This window comes from Manduca sexta, chromosome 4 (genome assembly GCF_014839805.1).
Source record: "Manduca sexta isolate Smith_Timp_Sample1 chromosome 4, JHU_Msex_v1.0, whole genome shotgun sequence".
NCBI classification, from domain to species: Eukaryota; Metazoa; Arthropoda; class Insecta; order Lepidoptera; family Sphingidae; genus Manduca; species Manduca sexta.
This window is the reverse complement of record NC_051118.1, coordinates 1,866,278-1,889,421: the sequence shown is the minus strand read 5'-3', so window position 1 is coordinate 1,889,421 and position 23,144 is coordinate 1,866,278. Positions and strand designations below refer to the sequence as shown.

Below are 23,144 nucleotides of genomic sequence, written 5' to 3'. Positions count from 1 at the left end.
CCCGCCGCTGCCCGTGAATGACGTGTGGGATTACGAGTTTTCGCGCCAAAACGCGTCTTACTTTTCGATGTATCCAATTTGAATTTCGCTTAACAAATCAGTAAAAGTTTTGGTGTATTTTTTGTTTCAAGTGGTCTGAAGGGTTTGAAGTGAGAAGTGTTGTGTTTTTCTAACGACGTAATACATCTACACACCACACGATCTCATGCGGAGGTGAGTTTAGTTTGACTTGTCGGTTTCGGTATTTGTAATTTAGATTGTGTAGGTTAAGTGCATTCCGTGAATGAACGGCTAATGATACCTACCATAGATAAAATGTCATTGTGCCGTTCTAGAGCATAGACATACTTCGACCCTTTACTGCTACGGTTAAAACCTACTTTAGAAACTTGCATTCTAAATGAGACGCTAATCAACAGCCATGAAATTTTAAATAAAAATTTTAAATTACTTAATTTAAAATATAAATTGTTGTTTTTCGTTACTAAATTATTATGACCCAATTAAAAAATATACTTAATTTAATTTTCACAGTTTTCAACCTACCTACATATCAGATTGACATACATGATATAATTTAATTAATTTGTAATTAATAATTTACTTCTCATGAGTCAGCAATAACATCTACCTTCAAGCAACTCTGTCACATTGTGGCATGGTAGATGTCCTTAGCAGTAGAGAAAGATCACAACAATCCATAAGGTCTTCGGGGTGACAGCCTGGTCAATCGCTCGAACCTCGCGCTTCAAGTAGCCTTCCGATTACAAAGGTCACGTATTAAAACCAGTACCCTATTCTGGCAATCTGGTAAAAAGGTCTGGCATAAGTTAAACTGCTGGCTATAAGGGGACCCAGCTAATGAAATATATTACAAACAGAATCTAGTAATTCCTGCCCTAATCCCGCAATATATTTCTGGTCTGTCACATGTGAGAGACCGCCTGGGTAGGGTACCTCCTCAATGTCTATTTCTGCCGCCAAGCTGATATGGAGAATGAGAAAAATATGAATTGTAGGTAAAGTCGAGAGCACATGTTCCTCACCCACTCGCCCTCTCCCGCTTTAACAATAACATAGAACAGAGCATAATTGAGCGTACGGAATATTAGAAATGGAATTGGTGAATTCATTAGAGTTTCAGAACCTCTAGGGGGGAGCAGCTGCCCGTCCCAGCCCCCCCTTGGCGACCTCCTTGGTTCTATAGCCTTTATACACTGCTAGATCTAAGCGATAACAAATAAAAACGTAGTATATATCTGAGGCTTTCTTTTACATGATACCGAACGATACGTACCTCGTTTGTCGAAATCTCCAATTAAAAACAGTTTAAACAACTTCATGTTATGATAGTGTTACATAACGTTAAACCACATATTGACCTCACATAGTTTAGAAGTCAAGATCAATGGTGATTGTCGGTTGGTAATTATGTGAAATAAACTATGAAAATAATAAAATATTCCTATGGTTAGTTTATAGCAAGTGCTGCAATTATTAGGTCGGAACATGAAGAAGCAATTAGACAGGCCGGCAAAATTATGCCGATCATCGCTTTTGATGATCGGAAAATTTTTGCATGTATTTGTGTATCTCATTACGAACAAGACTCAGCACAACAAGACGAGGCAAGGGTCCGGGCGGGATCATTCAACTATTTGGTAAACAAGATGCTTTGTTGGTTTAGAGGTTAGGGCCACAAACAGAGGTCCTGCAGCTAACCCACCCCGAGGCTCCCTTCAACTTTTAATTTTAATTCCGAATTTATTGTTTTTTCGTTTCATTAGACGCTGGAAATCGCGGCTCTAAAAATAAGTCAGATAGGCAGTGCCTATATAGGTTATAGAAAAGCAGAAACGAACTAAACATTGAGTTCTGTAGTTGTTAATGGTTACATTTTTATTGATTGGCATGAAGGTAAAAGTCCAATATAACCAATACCGTTTACAAAACGTTGCCGATGTTTATATTCAAACTTCTATATATAAGAAATATGTAATTATAACTGACCTTGTGTAATGTACTAATGTTATGTTTCTTTGTAAATATTTATCTTCTATTACTAAGAACATTTCCTACAAAAACAAGAGGAAGACATAAGCTAATATGTGAGGTAAACTTCGTTAAAAAATTAGCGTAGTAAATATAAATTTGAGAATATTGATTAAGAAATAATGGCAAAGTTAAGAATTAAGGAAAATCGAATTAAATATTATTCCATGAGTAATAACGTCGAGATAATCGATTAATTAAAGAACCTTCAATTAATTTTCAACTAGTCAATTCCTCGTCAGTCAACTCCACAAAACTGGCTGCAATTATGACAAAGGTTCGCTGTGTTTTGTCAAAAAAGGATGTTACAAAAACAAAAAAACAAAACCACAAAAACCGCTACAAAATAGAACTGGCTGGCAACTTTGGGTGTTTGAAAAAAGAAACCCAAATAATTAACAAAAAGTTTCCATACACTCTAAAATAACGCAACAAGAAACAATTTATTGTGCAAAACACGAAAGGAAATTGCATGTTATCACGAACTGAGACGGAAATATCACTAAGATATTTTGCGAATACTTATTTTAAAATAATTCTTAGAACAGAACTTGACTAAGACCGGTGGCTAACACAGCAATCATTGATAAAATTGGAAACAGCGAGGTTTCAAAACTAACGGGTAACGCTGTGGATATGATTAAAACTGAGTATATTACCTATAAGCGGCGATAGCCTAGTTGGGTGTGGAACGGACTGCCGAGACGAATGTCCGCAGGTTCAAATCCCAAGGACACATACCTCTGACTTTTCTAAAAAATCATGTGTGAAATTATCGTTCCTTTTAACGGTGAAGGAAAACATCGTGAGGAAACCTGCACATCTGAGAAGTTCTCTATAGGAATTTCGAAGGTGTGTGAAGTCTACCAATCCGCACTAGGCCAGCGTGGTAGACTAAGGCCTAATCCCTCTCAGTAGTAGAGGAGGCCCGTGCTCAGCAGTGGGCAAGTATATAATACAGGGCTGATATTATTATATTACCTAGATTCAAATTTAATTAATTTGCTGGTGGTATATTTTAGCCAAGATGCCTTTATAAACTCTATGTTACGTATAATAATGATATATCATAGCATTAGCACTAGTTATGTAGATGGTAGGATATATTTTATATTCGCCTGGATAGCGACCACCGTACACAAAGTGTTAAAACCTGCCATAGTGGCCCACGTGTGTCGCGTTCCGGGATCAGCATGTGTGTATCCCGTTCCAACAGACATAATTGTGTTGAATACCGAAGTTTGCATAGGTGTAAAAACAAATAGCACCAAACAAAATGTATTAATACTTAAATTATCAAAGCAGTATCAAAGACATCGTAGAGATAGGTCTGAACTTAGCCTCGTGTCTCGATTGAAGTTAGCGGTATTCAGAAATTACAGAAGATTTCAAGATTACGATTAAAATCAGCTCGTGATACAATCAAGCGATTATATTTTGATTTTAATCAAATGATCTGATTTGGATCTTGATAACTCTATCTTCATCTTATGCTAAATATAAAAAAATACTAAAATTACGATTCCGTAAACACTTCGCATAGAACAATTTTTAATTCACAAACGGAATTTTCGATGCTCAATGTTTCCTTCTAGATTCCAACCCTTGATTTTTAGATTTCAATCGTCTGATCCAAAATTATATAACAACTAAGACTGCCTCTGCGGTGTGGTTGTACTGCATGCGCGGTTCGACAGCGCTCTGAGGTTCTGGGTTCGAATTCTGGGTCGGGCAAAGTGATTTTTGGGATTTCAGCTCAGTATCAGCCGCGAACCTGGAATTTGCGCCCCTATGGGGATAGCTTCGCCCCCTATCACATAATGGGACGGAACAAACTTAGCGAAAAGTGGATGCCCTGGTTGCGCCTCTGCATACCCCATCGGGGATAAATGCGTAATATATGTGTGTAATATGTTTTTCTTCCATTAATTTCATTCGTCTTCATTTACGTGCCAACTAAAAACTTCAAATACACAATGACGTCGTGTACTCAAAACTAATAAATTGTATTTGTTTTTAACATACATAAGTGTTGGAACTATACACGTTCCGGTTAAGTCGAATAATTTGATATTAGTAACTGACATTTGAATTTAGCTGTATTAGAATCTGATTTGGAAACAGATATTGAAAATTACTGTTTATAAAAACGTGAGAAATAAACATTATGTTACTGCACATAATTTCTTGCATTTCACATGAAGACGAATAGCCAAAGTTACCAACGGAAGCGGAAATCGCCACGGCTAATGACGCGCCTAGACAGAATACCAATATTAGTTAACATTCAACTAATCAACATAATTTTTTTTTTTGCAAAATTCTAACATAAATTGACTACTTTGTAATTTCGACATAACGAAAATTGTTTTACCGTGGTTCATAATATCGAGGTACTTATTCGTTTATCTACCTCCATGTACACAAGGTCGTCAAGTACACGATCTTAAGCGAAAACAATTGTTTTAATTATTTGAGAGCCGCGCCATCTTGTATTTAAACATACAAATTATATCATTAGCATAAATAATGTATTGCCGTACGACTTAAAACAAAAATGATGACAAAAAATTATGGACGAAGCATCTTTAAAACCTCTTTGTTTTCAAGAATTTCGTTGCGGTGTCAATTCTCGTTTACATCACCGTCAGGAAATGAAATAAAATATTACAACTTATATACAATAATAATTTATTTTGGAGAAAAGTTCTGGAGTGGCGACCACAAACCGGAAGACGCAGCGTAGGCAAGGCCTCACGAGATGGACCGAGGACCTGGTGAGGGTCGCCGGAGTCCGATGGATGAGGGCGGCCCAGAACCGGCCCCTGTGGCACTCAATGGAGGAGGCCTATATCCAGCAGTGGACTATTCCCGGCTGAAATGATGATGATGAATAATATATTAGCACTTGCTCATATATAGTTTTCCGGGATAAATTTGAGCCTATATTTGGAGTTAGTTCCATGGCATTTCCTTGATTGCTGCATTCAATTCCATGCAGTTGTTTTTGTGTGATGCGTGTACAAACATACGGACAAAAATCTGTTTTGGCTGCTGTTGCTCTAATAATTAACCCCTATATTAGTTTTCCTTCAATATCTATAAAGTACAGACATCGGTTATCACAATTTTATTGTATTTCATACAGCAACTAAATCAATGATATATTACAAAACATATTATTATTAAATCAATCTGAACTTTGTCCTCGATATGATGATAGATCACCCCCTATCATATCATAGGACGGAAAACAAATGAAAAATGCGTAACCCTTCAAGGATAAAAGGTATGAGTATGTTTATAATTCAAAGTACCAATTGGTTTCATACTAATAATTTGAAACACGGAATTTCGGATTTTACGATACGCTGTCCTTTTCCTTGTAATGGCATTCGCTATCTCTCTCTCTCCAAGCAATCTATACGTGCGAGGAGTGTATAATTAGAAGACACGTGCGAAGGCTTAGCGCATGCGTACTAATGATTCACATCCTTAGCTTATGGCGAGGTCGAAGGATGGAATGACAATTATTACGTTACTATTATATGAATAACATGTATTACTATTGAATAAGGTGTATTTTGTATTGTCTACAGACAAAATAAAGTCAGTCTTGACTCTCCTTAAGCACAATACCAGAGACCTTATTCTCTATGCTGCATTTTATTTTGACACTACGTAAAATGCAAAAAGGCAAAACTTCATTTAAAAACAACAGAAATTGGCATACAGAATATATATTTTTTTTATTGCTTTGAATGACTACACGAGCTTGCTGTTCGCCTGATGGTAAATGCGATGCCGTCCAGATAAAGTATCGAATGGCAACAGATGACTATCTCATGCCATTCGACATCATGCTGACCTACTGAGATACTTCTTTATGCTACGGCGGAAGAACCCAGGATTATCTGTTTGCGCTGTCTTAGAGAATAAGACTAGAAATATGATGGATCAGCTGCCAGCCTCAAAGAAGCGAAGATAGCTTTTGTTTCTCGCAATTTCACTCATTGTACGAAATGCAACATCAATCTGTCACTTCCCGTTATGTTTCTATGATTCAGTGTTATAGCAAAGCAAATAAAAAACCAGCTTTAAGGCGCCACTTTTGCTTTTCCGTTTTAAAAATATTGTCGGTACAAAAAATTTGTTCCATAATTTACAACATGGCGACGTTTTTTATCTTCATCGAAGGTATACTACTCTAGTCAATAAAGTTGTTCATCTTTGGAAGTCCACTGCTGAACATAGATCTACCCCAAAGATTTCTAAAGGATCCTGTTAGAAGCGGCCTGCATCCAGCATTTTCCTACCTTTATGAGGTTGTCGTCAACAGTGGCGACGGGTCCATACATAGTGCCTCTTTTCTGTATCTCTGTATGTTATCGCTTTTCTCAAAATCTACTCTCCAATCCGTTCAGTAGATTTTGAGAAAATCGATAACATACAGACAGACAGAAAAGGGGACTTTGTTTTATATCTAGATGTTAGTAAGAATAAGATTAACTATGTACCAGTTAAGTTATATATAAATGTAAAGAATAGCAAATCAGTACCGCAATAGCAAAGTAATTGTAAATAACCTATGTATATTTAATTGTAATTACAATGTCGCGTCGTGTACACGAGTAACAATAGTACACCGGCTATCCTTGGGCCGGTTTAATATTCATTTGAATTAAATTGTTCATTAAAGCGACATGGTTTTTATATAATTGAGTGACGAGACGTTCTCATACACGAATATACGTAGAAACCTAAACCTAATGATACAGGGTACTCATGCGCCTTTGAACTTTAGACTTTAGATCAAAGCGCGTTGAATGAAATCCTAGTCGAAATGCGACCACGGTGGCCAATCTCAACGGAGATCAGCCAGGTACACAGGAGATATAGTGCACAAGTGTGTGCGCAATACACAGATGCTGCCCTCTTCGAGGCTATTCTGGTGCGCTTAGTCTCCACACCGAATGCACGCTCATGCATGGGCTTTGTCGCTGCCCTAGGCACACAGTTAAGTGTATACCTTATGCTTGCCAACACATAAAGAGACCTATAAGGGTTCGCGAATATTTCCTGGCCTTCTCCCCTTCTGCAATCCTGAGAGGATTCCTTCTTCCCCCACATTTTGTTCCCCAAATATCCCCTCCTGTCCTCCAAGTTCCTGTAGTCGCTGAGGCGGAGGATTCCAGTAACTCATTCGCAGATTTCCCCCGGGGTTGGTTGTAGGGTCTGATACAAAAAAAATACACAGGTGTACTCTCTGTTCTTTCACTCAAACATTTAAACAACGAAACATTGTTTTAAACTATATCATTTATTTAGATAAGTTAATGCAAATCCTTTGAAGTTTATTTTAGCAAATTATTTTTTATTTTATAAGGACACTAAAGATTGAAGTCGAGTTGAAATTTTGAATTTGTTCAGCTATGGCTGTCCGTACTTACCATAAAATACAACGTAAGCAGCGTGCCAGTGTAAGTAAAGAATAATCTATATTATATTAAAAACTATAGAGACTGTATTTTTGAACGACCCAATCTCTATCACTCCGATTTTGAAAATTATTTCATAATAGAAAGCGCTTTAATATTCCTGAGTTATAGATCACTCCTTATCCACGCAATAGACCAAAATTCACGAGCAAAATTACTAATAAGCATTTCGTAAATACAAAATTTACTTTTTAGCTACCAAATATGACCCGGATGTGTTCTGTACATTAAGTTTTTACCCGCAAACTTTTTGCACATTAGCAAATTATGCGCATACGTTATTATTTCTTGAATTAACGATAAAATTAAAATTAACTCAAAACAACGCTAGAAATTGAATAATACTTTGACGTAAAAACACAAAAAAATGAATATTTAATAAAATGAGGCATACAGTAAAATTAACAATCACTTAATAAGATATTTTTATTCATTTAATATGTTTTTTTTGTGGTCCGTATTACCATATGAATATATGCCTAATAATACTTACAAAGCGGCGATAGCCTTGTTGGGCGTGGAACGGACTGCCAAGACGAATGTCCGCAGGTTCAAATCCCAAGGGCACACACCTCTGACTTTTCTAAAATCATGTGTGTATTCTTTGTGAATTTATCGTTCGCTTTAACGGTGAAGGAAAACGTCAAGAGGAAACCTGCACATCTGAGAAGTTCTCTGTAGGAATTACGAAGGTGTGTGAAGTCTACCAATCCACAACTAGGCCAGCGTGGTGGACTAAGGCCTAATCCCTCTCAGTAGTAGAGGAGGCCCGTGCTCAGCAATGGGAAAGTATATAATACAGGGCTGATATTATTAATACTTATGTTCTGGCAAAATTAAAAACGGCCACCAGTTTTATCATTGCTAGCAGATGGCGCCACATTCTCAAGATTCTAATAGGAGAAATTGATATTTTAATCTGTAGTCTCCTTCCATTTTGACTTCGGACGAAGACTAAGACCTTCCATTTGAATTTAACTTCACTATGAAAATGTCATCTACTCCGACACTGTTTCCAACTGTTAAAACGATCTCATTGATTCGAAACCTTAACAACAATTATCGAGCACCAAGCCATATACAATGTACAATAATGATGCGATTTATAATCATAAACAAGTCACGCTACGATGACGCAGAATAGCTGACCTTGTCTAGTTTTTGCTAGACACGTGATGGGAAGAGTTGGTAGACACTCGTGTTGCTATGGAGCTGATAGGTCATGTCAGGAGTAGAAGAAAACTTCCTGGTGTTTCCTGGTGACTGTGTGAGTGTAAGTGAGGATTCTAGTTGAAAACCAGCGCCAGGCACTCCTTGTATGGCATTAGTGTTGAGCTGGGACCTTTTTGGTAACAGGAACGCTGTCTGCCATTTTGGATTTTTTTTTATTTTTTTTTTGTGTTTGGGCACAAAACTACTACTTTGGTGGTAGAGATCTTACCGCCCTCACACCTACCACTACAACTACTGTAAGCCAGGATCAGCAGTGGCACGCATTTTATAACACCGAGTGGTGAAGCTCGCCGAGTCTCAGGGCAAACTAATTTGTCATTTTCCCGCAACGAAATTAATCAAATAGAAAGATAGGGAGCAGTTGAAAATATTAATTGTCCACTTCCCTCCATAGCAAAGCTACTATTTGGTGGAATTAGGATATTTGTATCCGCCGAGATGCCGACCACCATCCACAAAGTATAAAAACCGCCATAGTGGCCCACGTAACTATCGCGTTCCGGGATCAGCCTGTGTACATCCACTTCCAAAGAAGCTGTCATAATTGTGTTGACTAGCGAAGTATTCATCTCTCGTCGGCCAGCACTCCATCAAAACCCTACTTTGCATCAGGTGCGGTCGCTTTGCCGACAAGTATAAATTAAACTATAAATACATAGACATCCACCATCTTTAAATCAGTAAAGCATAACCAGCACAATAAGTACTAGCCGAACAATCGGAGGTGGTGGCTGTTCGCGGTTGGACGGCGGCCTCAGGGCGACCTTCGCGAGACGAGGCGACAGAAAAACAGTTTCCGGCTGGCTTTCCCGCTGCGACGCGACATTGTCTTGTCAATGATACTAACTTTATTCCATTTGAATCAACTCAATAGAGGTGTAAAGACCAAATAGACTGCATAGACTTATATTGTTTATACAACTAAATCTGATGAGCAGGCCGCTAGCCTGATAGCAACAAATACGAAAATGGGACTACATAGAAGATCTCACATTGTTTATAAAACTGAATAAAATAAGCAAACCACTAGCCTCAAAGCAGCTGTCCGTAAACAGTCGCAACACAATCAATTTTTTAAATTTTAAAGCACTGAATGGCTCTGCACTCGTATTTTTTAACATTCCAGAATCTTGATGTTAAGTTTCATACAAACAAGTATTAAAATTTGCTTAATGTCCTTAAAATTTAAAGAACAGAGCTGCACAATACTGTTTAGCGGCAGAAATAAATGGCTTCCTTCTTAATTTAGCTCCAGCGAAAGAATATCAACCAGGTACGCTGGTGATTGCACAAGTGTGAGCGTAATACACAAGTTCTCTGTTCCTTCACACTCAAAGTCCGGTGAGATGGTAATCCGACATGACTGAAGAGAAATCAGGGCATCGGCAGAAATAGAAATTCACCTGAGTTTCGCATACCAGAGACACACCATCTGGTAAAGATTAGAGATAAAAATTTGACAGTATACTATAGAATATAGACAATCAAAAACTTTGTTATTAACCACATAAATTGTTGGTTATTTAAATTCATAACCGATTTGTAGATTCGCGAACCCTAGTTCCGTCTCCATTTAACCTTTTAGGAATGAAAGCGGGGTCTCCTATTTGTTTCTATCAAAGCAAAAAAGAACTGTTTTAATCTTGTGATTTATCTTTTAATCGTCTAGCAACGTACTAATTTCTTTCCAAAAACATCAGATTATTTTTACTGGAAGTTTTTCAGATAAAATGATATCATCAAGAAACCATGGGGGTTCACCAAAACCGAAGGTGACGTATCAGCATGCGGGCTACATTCTAACCTTAAATGTTCTTCCTGATATGAGGATAATATACAAGTACCTTCGTGTCTAAGGACGCGGAAAAATGATTTGACACGACATAATAACGAACTTAGAAGGAATAAAAAACAATCTGGCAGCGATATAAGATATAACAATCTTTTTTCTCTTGTTATAGAGATGTTTTTTTTTGCAGTACGGCAAAGTAACCCCACTGAACGAAATGTTAACTGGAGTGGGGTCCAATAGAATGTCGACTGACGAGAGATGATTACCTCTTAACAGTCGACACAATGATAACCGGCCTGTTAGGACCGGATATACACAGGCTGATGCCAGAACGCGACACACTTACGTGGGCACTGGTGGTGTTAACACCTTGTGTACGGTGGTCGGTCCGGGCGGATATAAACATACCACCAGCAAATGTTTAACATCGGCCTAAGTGCCGGAGTTTGCCGTAGAGGCCCTATATTAAAAATGTTTTGGGTGTTCTTCAGAGCAGTGCGAACTTTAAGCACCCGCTTAGTTTAATGTAGATATGGGCCAAGAGAGGCCTCTAAAGCTTGGGGGCCCTATATGATTGATAATGCTGTTACGGCAGTAGCTACGCTTCTGACCGACATATCACCAGCGATGTTAGATCTCATATAACAGAGGGCCAGAATGTGACTATAATATACTGTCTATATTCATAAATACAATTTTGATTCTGCTTCCATCCGTTGACATCCAATAAACAATTATACTTACATGACAAATTGCTATATACCTGTATCCGGAGACAGCGGAAGCAGCCAAGCGTGGTTGGATGTGACGTCAAAGGGTGGTATAATGACGTAATTAGAGCCTGTTGTAACATAAGTCGGAACTATAAAATCAACCCAGTACCTGTAGTAGTGATTTACGCATTCTTCTGACTGCCTCGGTGGCGTAGTCGTAATTGTACACGCTACAGTCCAAACACAACAACTTAGGGAACAAGTATCCTTAAGCGTAGGTTAGGCCCGGTTGGAGTTCGTCCACCACGCTGGAGTAACAAGGATTATAGTCCATATAGAATTCATATGATTTGCAGCTTTGATAGTTTTCCAAACATGCTCCGAAAAAAGCTTCTAAACTAGAAAGAACCTATCTGGCATTGTGGATATTCAAGGCGGAGGTTACGATAAATTTGCTGATCCTCATTCACCTTCCTTTATCATAAAGACTTCACCTAATATGACATGACATAATAACACAGCACATATTTAATGGTGGTAGGTGTCTCATATGTGAGAGTCCTCCTGAGTAGTTACCACCGCAATGTCTATTTCTGCCGCCTAGCAACAGTGTGTTGTCATTGTTGTTTTTCGGTTTGAAGGGCATTGTAGCCAGTGTAACTACTGGACGTAATAAGACTTAACATCTCAAGTCTTAGGATGGCGAGCGCAGTGGAATACCAAACAATACTTTATAACTAGGTTGTTGGATGTTTCTGCTGTTTATAGGCGGCCGTATTGCATACCATCAGGCGAACGGCAAGCTCGTCTCGTTATTCAAAGAAAATAAAATAAAAAAAAGACAACAAAGTAGCTAAGATTTTCTGGTATCCCTCGCTGGCAGTCATAGAAAAAGCACCATCTAATAACATAATAACAGATTTCATTACCTCAAAATATTCTTACAAGTTTACGCCAAAATTCCTAACATCCGTCGCCCAAGCCATACAAGCGTGGTCGATGGTATCTCATGCAGGAAGTGCAGGCGTGCAGCGGGCTGTGTGCGTGCGTCATGCTACATCGGGTGGGATAGGGTTGGCACGAATTAGTAATAAAATAGAATTTAAAAAAATGGGTTATTGGGTTAAGTTGGGTTTTGGATGTTAAAAAAATGGAATAACGGTTTAGCGTGTAAGATCGCCGCGGGATTTGATATTAAAACAGTTAAAATATTTTAGTGGGTTATGTTTGAAAAATTCAATAATATTTAAAGATATTTATAAAATTTCTTCATCTATAAACGTAAACTACCTACTAGAAGAATCAATTCATCGCTTATTATTATATTAGGTTCTTTTAGTGAAGATCCCCGTCACGTAGTGACATCTATATTTTGCGCATACGCACACATTGGTTCTGGTTATTTCGGTACCTACCCCTTTATTTAACTACTATATCACCTACCCTTAAATTACAATAGCCCTAGAAATACAGCAAATTTGATTTCGACCTGCAAAGATGCACGCAAAAATTTCCATTTTTTTAAACTCACAAATTTAAAACTTACTAATAATCAGTAATTTCTCTCACCGTTGTTTAGATCAAATTATCATCTGTCACGCACCGCGTACTGGCCTTCATGGGCAGTCATCTTTAAAATTAAATAACACGCCTAAAAAATATAATAAAAAGTAAAACTCGATTGAGTTGCCTTGAATGATTTTTTATTTGGTTATGGTTTGAAGATTTATTAACGGACTGATATGGAGATTATAGAGAAAACTGTAGAGAACACAATGTTTTGTTTATTTAAGAGCGAATTTAAGTTGCATCTCTTACAAAATATATGATAAAAGATTTTTGTAATTTCTGACTTTAAAAGTACGCAAACCCATAATGGCCGCGTAGAGTCGTTTGCTCCTTATATGTCGCTTATAAGGAGTGATTAGCATTTTTTTGCATAAATTGTACGATTCCTTGCTGACTGTACATATTTTTCAAAAACTGTGAATGTAAAGCCTAATATCTTTAAAAATCATGAACAGTCTCCTAAGAAAGTTTTGTAATAGCAACAGCGGATAGGGTAGCTTGCCCTTTGTTGCCCCATATTAAAATCCATCTTGTATATTTTGATGCAGCTAACCTCACCTATTAGTGAATACATTTTGAATATAGAATCAATGGTTCCGAAGACTACCTCCGGCAAACCCACAAACATAACCTCTTTATAATATTTATATTATAGACAACCTATCGTGTCGTGCCAACCCTGTTTACACTCCACTTGTTTATGCACAAACTGATAGCTCATCCGTCCTTGTCTAACACATGCTAGACAGTACACCCGTCTCGCTCCTACCTAACTGTGGACGTACAGTTACTCGAACGCTTATGATCGATCAACGCGTCATTTACTTTGCTTTTGGGGATATGAACTATGGAAACAATTTATTATGCCCAGTAGTCTGGACTTCGCCGTGCTGCCAACCTAACGAATTTAAATTAAGAAATTCCGTGTCATGTTGCATGTCTGTAAAAGTGACAATCGTTCCAATTTTGAAATAGCGTGTTAACGTTAAATTGGAATTCGAAATTTAAACGCCACTTTTTAAAACTGATTGCGAATAAAAATCGAAATTTTACACTCACGCTGTGATATTAGCATAAAAATGCCAACATTTTTGTAAGTTTTCATAAACATAGCAAACGTAAAGATAAAAATTACAACTCGCGAGCAAAACCATTCAACTGATAATGCAGTTACAATGAACGGTTCAATTGAATTTTTATCATACAATTGACCTATAAATTACTAATTAATTACAATCATTATGGAGATGATTAATTCTCGGAGTATTTAGTTCAATGTCAGTAGAAGTTTTAAAAGGAATTTACTAGGTTTTAAGACGTGGTTTTTGATGCATGATTATAAAGTCCTATTTGGCAGCGCCCGTATAAAACAATATACCTCTTATACTCTAATAGGTATTTCTAAGGTATGTGAAGACTGCCCGCACTACAGCATGGTGGACTAAAGCCTAAACCCTCTCAATAGTAGAGGTGGCCCTGTCCAACAGTGGGAACGTATAAAGATATTATTACATTCTATACGTGGCGTAGTCGTATTAGATGAAGAGCTGAGATCTCGGGTTCGAGTCTCGGGTCGGGAAAAGTGATATTGGGTTGTTTTACTCAGTATCAGCCTGGAGTCTAGAATTTGTGCCCGATATGGCGATAGGCCCTCTATCACATCATGGGACGGAAAAAGTGCGGCGAAAATTAAGTGCACCAATTGCGCCTCTGCCTATCCCTCGAGGATAAAAGGCGTGAGTGTGTGTGTTCTTCTTATACTAATAATAAGCATTGGCCACATTTCTCTAAATGATTCTATATTAGTGGCCCAGTTAGAAATTGATGGCACTTTTTCATAATGAATGGTCTCAGCGCCATCTCTGTTCTTTGTAACTGTTTTAAATTGAATACTTTTATAAGAGTTGGAATTTCTGTCCAATAATTTATGTTAGGAGAATTATTTTTTATAAACTAAACATGAGATATAGGTCTTATATCTTATGTTAAGCTATGTACCGTTACCTCCACTGACACTCATGCTCAGGACAGTACGGTGGATGTGGTTGGGCGCAGGTTCGATTCCGCGCAGCCTTGAACCAGCGCCGCGCGACCTCGTATAGAAATGCAGAGGAATCAGAGCGTGCTCGCGTGTTGTTGGCAATGTATCATATAAGAGTTGTTTATAAATGGCTAGGTTGTTGAAAATGGCGTTCCGGAATCAGCCTGTATATCCGGTTTCAAACAAGCCGGCATATTTGTGTCAACTGGCGAGGTATAAAATCGTCAGTCGACACAAATTTGCTGGCCGGCATATATGTCGTTTGGACCCCACATCACTGACTATCGTTTGCTGAGAATTTCTGCCGTGCCCTTATAAAAATACCATTTATCCCAGCCCTATATTCTATACTGTCCCACTGTTGGGCACGGGCCTCCTTTACTACTGAGAGGGATTAGGCCTTAGTCCACCACGCTGGCCTAGTGCGGATTAGTAGACTTCACACACCCTCGAAATTCCTATAGAGGACTTCTCAGGTATGCAGGTTTCCTCACGATGTTTTCCTTAATAATAAGCAAGCGATAATTCACAAAGAATACCCACATAATTTTAGAAAAGTCAGAGGTGTGTGCCTTTGGGATTTGAACCTGCGTACATTCGTCTCGGCAGTTCGTTACACAACCAACTAGGCTATCGCTGCTACGACAATCAACAGTCACAAATACAGATCAGGCGTTTCACAAAATGACAATTGTTCCAACAATGTGTGTAACATTTCTCCGTTGTTACACGTGGATGGAGGTGTTATTCCGTTTGAATTGAGTATGCATCGCTGATCGTGCTGAGATCACAAGGGGCCGTCGGACGGAACTTTCCGTTTCGGCTACCGAAATTCGGGCTTCGGTTTCGGCGAAAAAATGATCCATTATCACTGATACCAGACTTTCCCGCCCTCACACCCACCACTACAACTCCTGTAAGCCAGGATCAGCAGTGGCACGCATTTTATGACACCGAGCGGTGAAGCTCGGCGAGTCTCAGGGAAAACTAATATGTCATTATCCCGCAACGAAATTAATCAAATAGAAAGATAGGGAGGAGTTGGAAATATTAATTGTCTACTTCCCTCCATAGCAATGTGGGTGACAAAATCATGATCTAAGGAGGCGTTTTAACCTCAAGGATGCGGACTATCACTGGTAGTGTTTATCGATTGACAACGGATGATTACTCCTCGACAGACGATAGGCAACAAAATTCCTATTGGAACAGGATATACACAGACTGATCCCCCCGCGACACACGTGGGCCTATGGCGGGTTTTAACACCTTGTGTATGGTGGACGCTGTCCTTTCAATCAAAAAACGAAATCAATGTATAAATAATAAATGTTCTGCGCGCCCTAATCCATATTTCCAATATATCTATACGACATAAAAGTCTACTTTATGAGAGCTACCCTCATGATGTGTTTTGAGAATCGAATATTTTTCCTCCTTTAAAATCAAACCACAAATCCACTGCCATTATAAATAACACGGTTAAAAAAACATTTAGAAGTCTTCTCCGTGGTATCAATAACCAGCAATTCATAACACAATACAAAAATAAAAAAAAAAAACACATTTCTCTCTAATCCTTACCAGGAACACATAAAGTTACATCCCTTAGAAGTCTTCTCCGTGTTATCAATAACCAGCAATTCATAACACAATACAAAAATTAAAAAAATAACATCACATTTCTCTCTATTCCTTACCAGGAACACATAAAGTTAAAGAGGTTTTCGAAACGTTTACTCCGGGCCGACGGCCTTGCCCGACCTTCCTGGCTGCACTCGCATTCCTTTGCCATGACGGTTATGGACGCAAAAAAACCGTTTCCTAGATGTGGAAGCTTTGTTATTTTAATGGGGTGGTCATTTATTTTTGGCGCCAAAAATGCCTTTAACATTCAGAAAATATAACGCACTCTTAATAAAATAATGACCCACTCCAAAATTGCCAATTTGCGGGAATCGTCAAACAACCAATTTCTGTTAGCGTCCTTTTAGTTTTTTCCCTATTTTTTCATGCTATAGGTTTAATTTTTTACCTATCTTTAATAAGCTCAATTTTAAAGCAACTTCAAAAAAAGGTAGCAAACAAAAATTAGTTTTCCGACGACGGCCACAAATAAAAAAATTTGAAATAGGTTATTATTTTATTAAGAGTGCGAATTAATTGCAAAATGTAGGTATATTGTAACTGAATTTTCGGACGACAAACATCTCAGTGTTCCTCGTAATCATAAGGACTGCAGTCTTCGAAACGTCGGGAGAAAATAATAATATAAAAAACCGCGATAAAATCCGTTAAATTGTTTTATGATGCTTATACAAAATTGATACTTATATATTGATAAGTTCTATTCCAATAATTATGAATATCTTATACCAAACACTGTTATTATCTTATAAAATTACACAATGGGGCTTTCATTCCGGGTGGTGATGCGAGCAATATAAAATTAGGGAATAATTCATGTTTAGGTAATAGTAGCTTGTATGTAGCTATGAAAGAAAACTCCTCGGCCTCTGGCGCGCACAGAAAATGCACTAAGTATGAATTTTAAAGTGTAGTGTTTATCGACTTGGCGTCTACGCGGCGCCTTACGATACTGCATGACAGGTTTAATATCAAACTGAACCGTTTAAAATTCCAATGTTTGCACGTAATTCCAATTTAAAACGCATTTTCCCGTGTTAATCACCCGTGACTCAGTCATTAAGTCGACAAAGGGATGAGTCAAAATACCCAAACATGTTTCACGTCAAATTCCGCACGCCTGATATGTGCGCATCATGCTTTATCGTTCTCAATATATTTCATAAAAAATATTGTTTCAAGTCTTAGTGTTATATAACGATAATATCAACCCTGTATTATACTGCCTCCGTGCAGCGCACGGTCCTCCTCTGCTATTGAAGAGATTAGGCCTTAGTAGGCTAAGTGCGTGGAGAATTTCTCAGGTATGCAGGTTTCCTCGCGAAGTTTGCCGTCACTGTTAAAGCAAGCGATAATTCATAAAAAATACTTACATATCTAGAAAAATCAAAGGTGGTTTAAAACCTGCCCACATTCGTCTCGGCAGTACATTCTGTCCTGCCTGTCTTCTGAAAGTTAAATCTGTCGAATTGATAAACTTCCCTTATCCCTATATCTCTCCCTTAAGCCTTATTTAGATGTAACAATTTTCTTTCTGCGCAAATGCGATTTTTGAAAGGAAATATATACATAATTTGCCACGTCTGATCATTAATAATGGCGAAATCCATTTCTACATTTACTTATAAAAAAACATCTTTAGAATCTTTCACATTTCTTTTTAAAAATATGATAATTACTAGGATTCATATAAAGAATATGGAATATTGGGAATTTTAGGCATTACTATAGTAATAAAAAAAACTACGCATTAAATTCTAGTAAAGATGAAGTAACAAAAGTAATTTAGTACGTTTGCACAAACACTGAGGTGTTTACGATGAGACTGTATTAACAATTACTTAATCAGATAACCGCTATCTAAGCAAACAGACGAAAGTCGGACACGATGGGACCTACTCTGGGAATGGTGTGGGCATCACGTCCCACGTTCTTAGGCACGAAAGATATATGCTGCTACAAATACAATTAATAATGATGGGCAAGGTGGAGGGGAAGAGACGAGCTGGACGAAGGAAAAAATCGTGGCTGAGAGACATCCAAGAGTGGACCGCTATCATCTTCGTTGAACATCTGTTCCGCCTGGCCAATGATAAAGAGAAATACAGGAAGCTGACGGCCAACCTTCAACAATGAAGAGGAACTTAAAGAAGAAGAAGAATCAAGTCCCATACTGTTGTTTGGCTTAACTACAATTAATAACATTACAAAATCTAAAACGTGTCAAAAAAAATACCGTTTTATAATTTTTCTATTCTGAGTTCGTTTATGTATTTCTTTTAAAATTAATTTCGAAGAAAAAATTGAAAACCAAGAATGCTTGATGACGTCATACATACGGTTGTATGAAGTAGTTTCCATGGACCATATTACGATTTTCTTAAAAAACTAACACCGTTATATCAATGTCAAATGTCAATATTACAATTAGTACGTCACAACTGTCACTTTCAAAGAGAGAGAAAAAAAAAACTTCACTTTTTTCACTACAAAGCAAAGGTATATATGTCGTCATTTCGTGCTTACGTCGTTTTAGAATAAAACAAAGTTTAAAGTGAAAATCACGAATGAAAACAGATTTTGAAAAAATAAAAAATATTGGTGTCATAACTTTAAATCTAGTTCATCTGTGCTCATGTCTTTTACCTACGTATTCAATTACTTAACAAATTGCGTTTTTACTATTTCTTTATTACCCATTATAAAGCACATCTTTATCACCATATCGACCTTTATACAATGTAACGTAATTGTCGGCATGCGTGATGAAATACCTGCGCGAAGGTCGGGTGCCGCCCCACACACGCCTTCATACCTCATCATGGGAGGGCCAAAGACCATATGGGTCAGGGTTTTTTGTAGCAGGTCGTCTATGTAGTTATATTATCTAAGGATATCTACACTCCATAGAACTAGTTAGGGGCTCAAAGAATATCACGATTGATGTTATAAAAATATGTCAAACGATAAACAGAATTATAACTTAAAAATTCGTATAAAAATTAATTCGATTTGAAAACAATGATCAGGGACTAGTAGGCGTAGAAGATGAAAACGACTGAGACAGAAGTAACTAAGGAAAAAAAAATGGAAAAATTAAGGCGAGCCTTCCCTGTCTTAACTTTTTAGGGGTATGATTCGTCAGTAATATTGTTATAGGTATCAATTTCTTCTGCATATAAGATAGCGGTGATATCTTAGCTCATAACTGCGCTGACTTATTTATATGATCATAGATCCAAGTTGGTTATACAGCAGGGTTAACCACTGCCAAATAGTAAGTTTTTCATATTGATCTATTTCCGCTGTAAATCGAATATACCGAGATCGAATGAAACCGTTTGCAAAGAGCCATTCAAAAATGGAATAAGACAAGGTTCGTTCGAAAACATTTCAAAAACAACCATAGACAAAAACAGCGCGCTTAAGATTTTATATCGTGTTTATATTTATATTTAACCCATAGAGTTTTACCGCGCAGGTATTTAATTAGTACGCTTGTAATTAACTGCATATTGTTTAATTTACGTGCAACTAATTGCCTGTGTATTGTTAATGGTTCAAGTCAACGATGGCTGTCGGGACCGCATTGTTGGCATTAAATTAGCAATAGCCTTTGTGGCAAACATTCATGGAATAAAAAACTAAACGATAAGCTGTCAATTATAGACAATTTATTTAGAGAAAAATTAAAAGTAGATAGATAGATATATATGTATATATTTTTTTCGTTACCAAAATATGCACATGGGTAATGTTTATTCAAAGAAATGAAAGTAAGACCCAATGTAAATTACCATTTTATATAACATGCGACAATGTCTCATAATGACTTAAATATATTTCTAATTCCGTTTCTGTTAAAGTGACATCAATATTTGACTTCATTACTCATATCTCAGCTTGATTGCGGCAATTCTAATCTAGAGTTCTTTCATTACAGATTTATCCACGGCTGAAGTGTTCAGACAACTTGAAGTGTCGCAGTGGTGAATCGATTAAAAAGTGTTAAATAGTGTCAAATCGATTAAAAAACGACCATAAGCAAATTGTGTTCGAAATTTAAATAAAAACTGCCAGTGTTTAAAAGGCGCCAAAATCTGTTCATAATTCGAATTTCAACTATTATACGAAAGTGTTGTGCAGTGCGGCAATTAATTTCCCGCGGTTTTGTATGATGAGCGGGGAGTATGGGTGATCTCCAAGTACATAAGACCTGCGTGCGGGTGAACTCCGCTGACGATGAAGAGTCGCGGGATGAAGTCGACGCCGAGCTGCCCAAGAAGAATCCCTTCGTCAGGGTACGTACAATGTTCTAATATGAGAATTTATTTACCCTTCCATTTCAAACTTTACTAATCGCGGGATCATGTAAAGAAAATTTTTCGTTTGTTTTAAAGATTCACTTTTACAGAATTACTTTCGAAGTAATGTTGAACTTAATATTAATTATAGAAAAAAAATACACTAACAAAATGTTATCCTACGCTTAATAATTTTCTCCAAATTACATGTAATATCCGGTAATATGGATATCTTTTTCAGAATTTTGACTTTCCAAGTTGTTATGTAACTCTCAGGCTTGCATTTGAGCTTTTTGCAGTAATGATTATGTTATGCAATGTTCTAATAGACACTGGACAAAGGCTGTTCATCTTCAATACATCTACCAATATACAGGTGGTTATAAAAAAGGTGGTTTAAACTAAAAGGGATATTTAGTAACACTTTTAGTAGGATATATTTTATATTCGCCCGGATAGCGACCATCGTACACGGTGATAAAACCCGTCATAGTGGCCCATGCAAGTGTATTGCGTTCCGGGATCAGCCTGTGTATATCCGGTTCCAACAGGCCAGCATAATTGTGTCAACTACCTTGGGGTAATCATCTCTCGTCAGTTGACATTCTATTACCATCAGGTGCAGTGGGATAAATAAAAATATATCAGCATTTAATTTCTTATAACAACTGGACAATCAACTCATAGAAAGATAATACTTATTTTATATGGAGAACCAGGTCTATGCGCTTTTTGATTCAAAAATTGTTTAAAACTCTTTGTCGGTAGTTTTTGCATTGTTTAAATATAGAATGGAAGCAAATGATTATGCCCGGCCTTTAAGATGGGCTTATTTTTTCATAAATTAAGGGAGGGTACCTACTTCTTTTATAATAAAATAACCAAACTCCTCTCTGAGTCAGCAAACGATCCCAATCTCAATCTACAATCCGATACAGAGAATGAACCAATCAAAATAACTCATTTGGAACGACATAAAAAACTTCGCTCTGATTGGTCCTTTCATAGATCGAAAAAAGCGATCGTCCGTTTATTGAAAATGGCGGTAAATTTGTCGTTTATTGAACCGCTTTACATCATCCTGTAGTAATAAGAAATGAAATTGTGTGCAAAAACCACTACACGAAAAATGTCCAAATTACTGCCATTATGATCTCTATTATAATAAAATAACTACATTTTTTTATCAACAAACACTTTTCACTTGCTGATAAATTAGAAATGGGTATTCTGTTCAGTTTTTGTATGTTCGCGATAGATGACAACTTAATAATGGCTGTAGCTGGTATTTTGGGGAGAGGAAGTTGAGAAAACAATTGATAGACGACATGAGTATATCGTTTGCACGATTGGTGACGAGTATATAGTCCATTGAAATGTTACATTTTTTAGGCCTTACCTTGCGTTTTTTAGAGGACGCAATTTTATTTTTTTAGTGTAGGGGGGGTCAGTGTAAAGCTAAAACCAAGTTTGTGGGGTCGCCACCCTTGTCCCACGGCCGCCATCTTGAAAATAGGGGTTGAAATGGTTTTTACGATGTATCTCTTAAACTATTTATCAAAAAAAAAAAAATTGTGTCCTCTAAAAAACGCAACCCCAAATGTAACTTTTCAATTGACTAATAGGTCTCTTAACAGCTCGGGTTGACTTATTTATTTATTTAAGGACCTCTAGCGAAGGATATACGGCATATAATAAAAACAATGTCGTAGTACTTTTACAATTAGCAATGTGACATGCCTCTTCAATTAAAGTGATAAATATTTTCTGCTCAATTACAGCTTAGACTCCCCCTAGCCTCCTATCATATGGTGAGAAATATAAGTTGACCCTTTAAGGACAAAAAACGTGATATAGACCAAAACAATATTCCAATCACACTCGTTTACCATTTATATTTTATTTTAAATTACTATAATCAGGTATAATTTCTGTTCATATTTATAATTAACTAGTTGACCCGACAGACGTTATCCCGTCTCAACTATGAATTTGCAGCGCGCATTCTGTCAATCGCTGACAGGTATTTCAAACAATTGACAGTTATATAAAATTAATATTTTCGTTAAGTTTTCTTAAATTTTCTAATTTTCCGCGCAATTTGATTTTTTTTTTCATAAGAACCTCCTGATAATAACAAACACAACAAAAAAAAAATTAAATCGGTCCAGCCATTCACGCGTGATACCATGACCCAGGGAAATAGAGACTCATTTTTAGTGTTTTTTTTTTTTATTAGGTGTAATTACTGTTAATACTTATAATTAAGGTTTAGTGTGAGCTACCTCAATACCG

General features: G+C 37.2%; 1 protein-coding gene across 1 annotated transcript in view; it reads left to right on the top strand.

Annotated features, from left to right (window-relative positions):
• LOC115444546 (rhophilin-2) overlaps positions 1-23,144 on the top strand; it is a 93,212-nt gene continuing 70,068 nt past the window's right edge. Inside the window, exons 1-2 of the mRNA XM_030170364.2 lie at positions 1-213; positions 20,489-20,846. Coding sequence (XP_030026224.2) covers positions 20,736-20,846 — 111 coding nt within the window. The 5' untranslated portion in view covers positions 1-213; positions 20,489-20,735. The remainder of the gene's footprint in view (positions 214-20,488; positions 20,847-23,144) is intronic.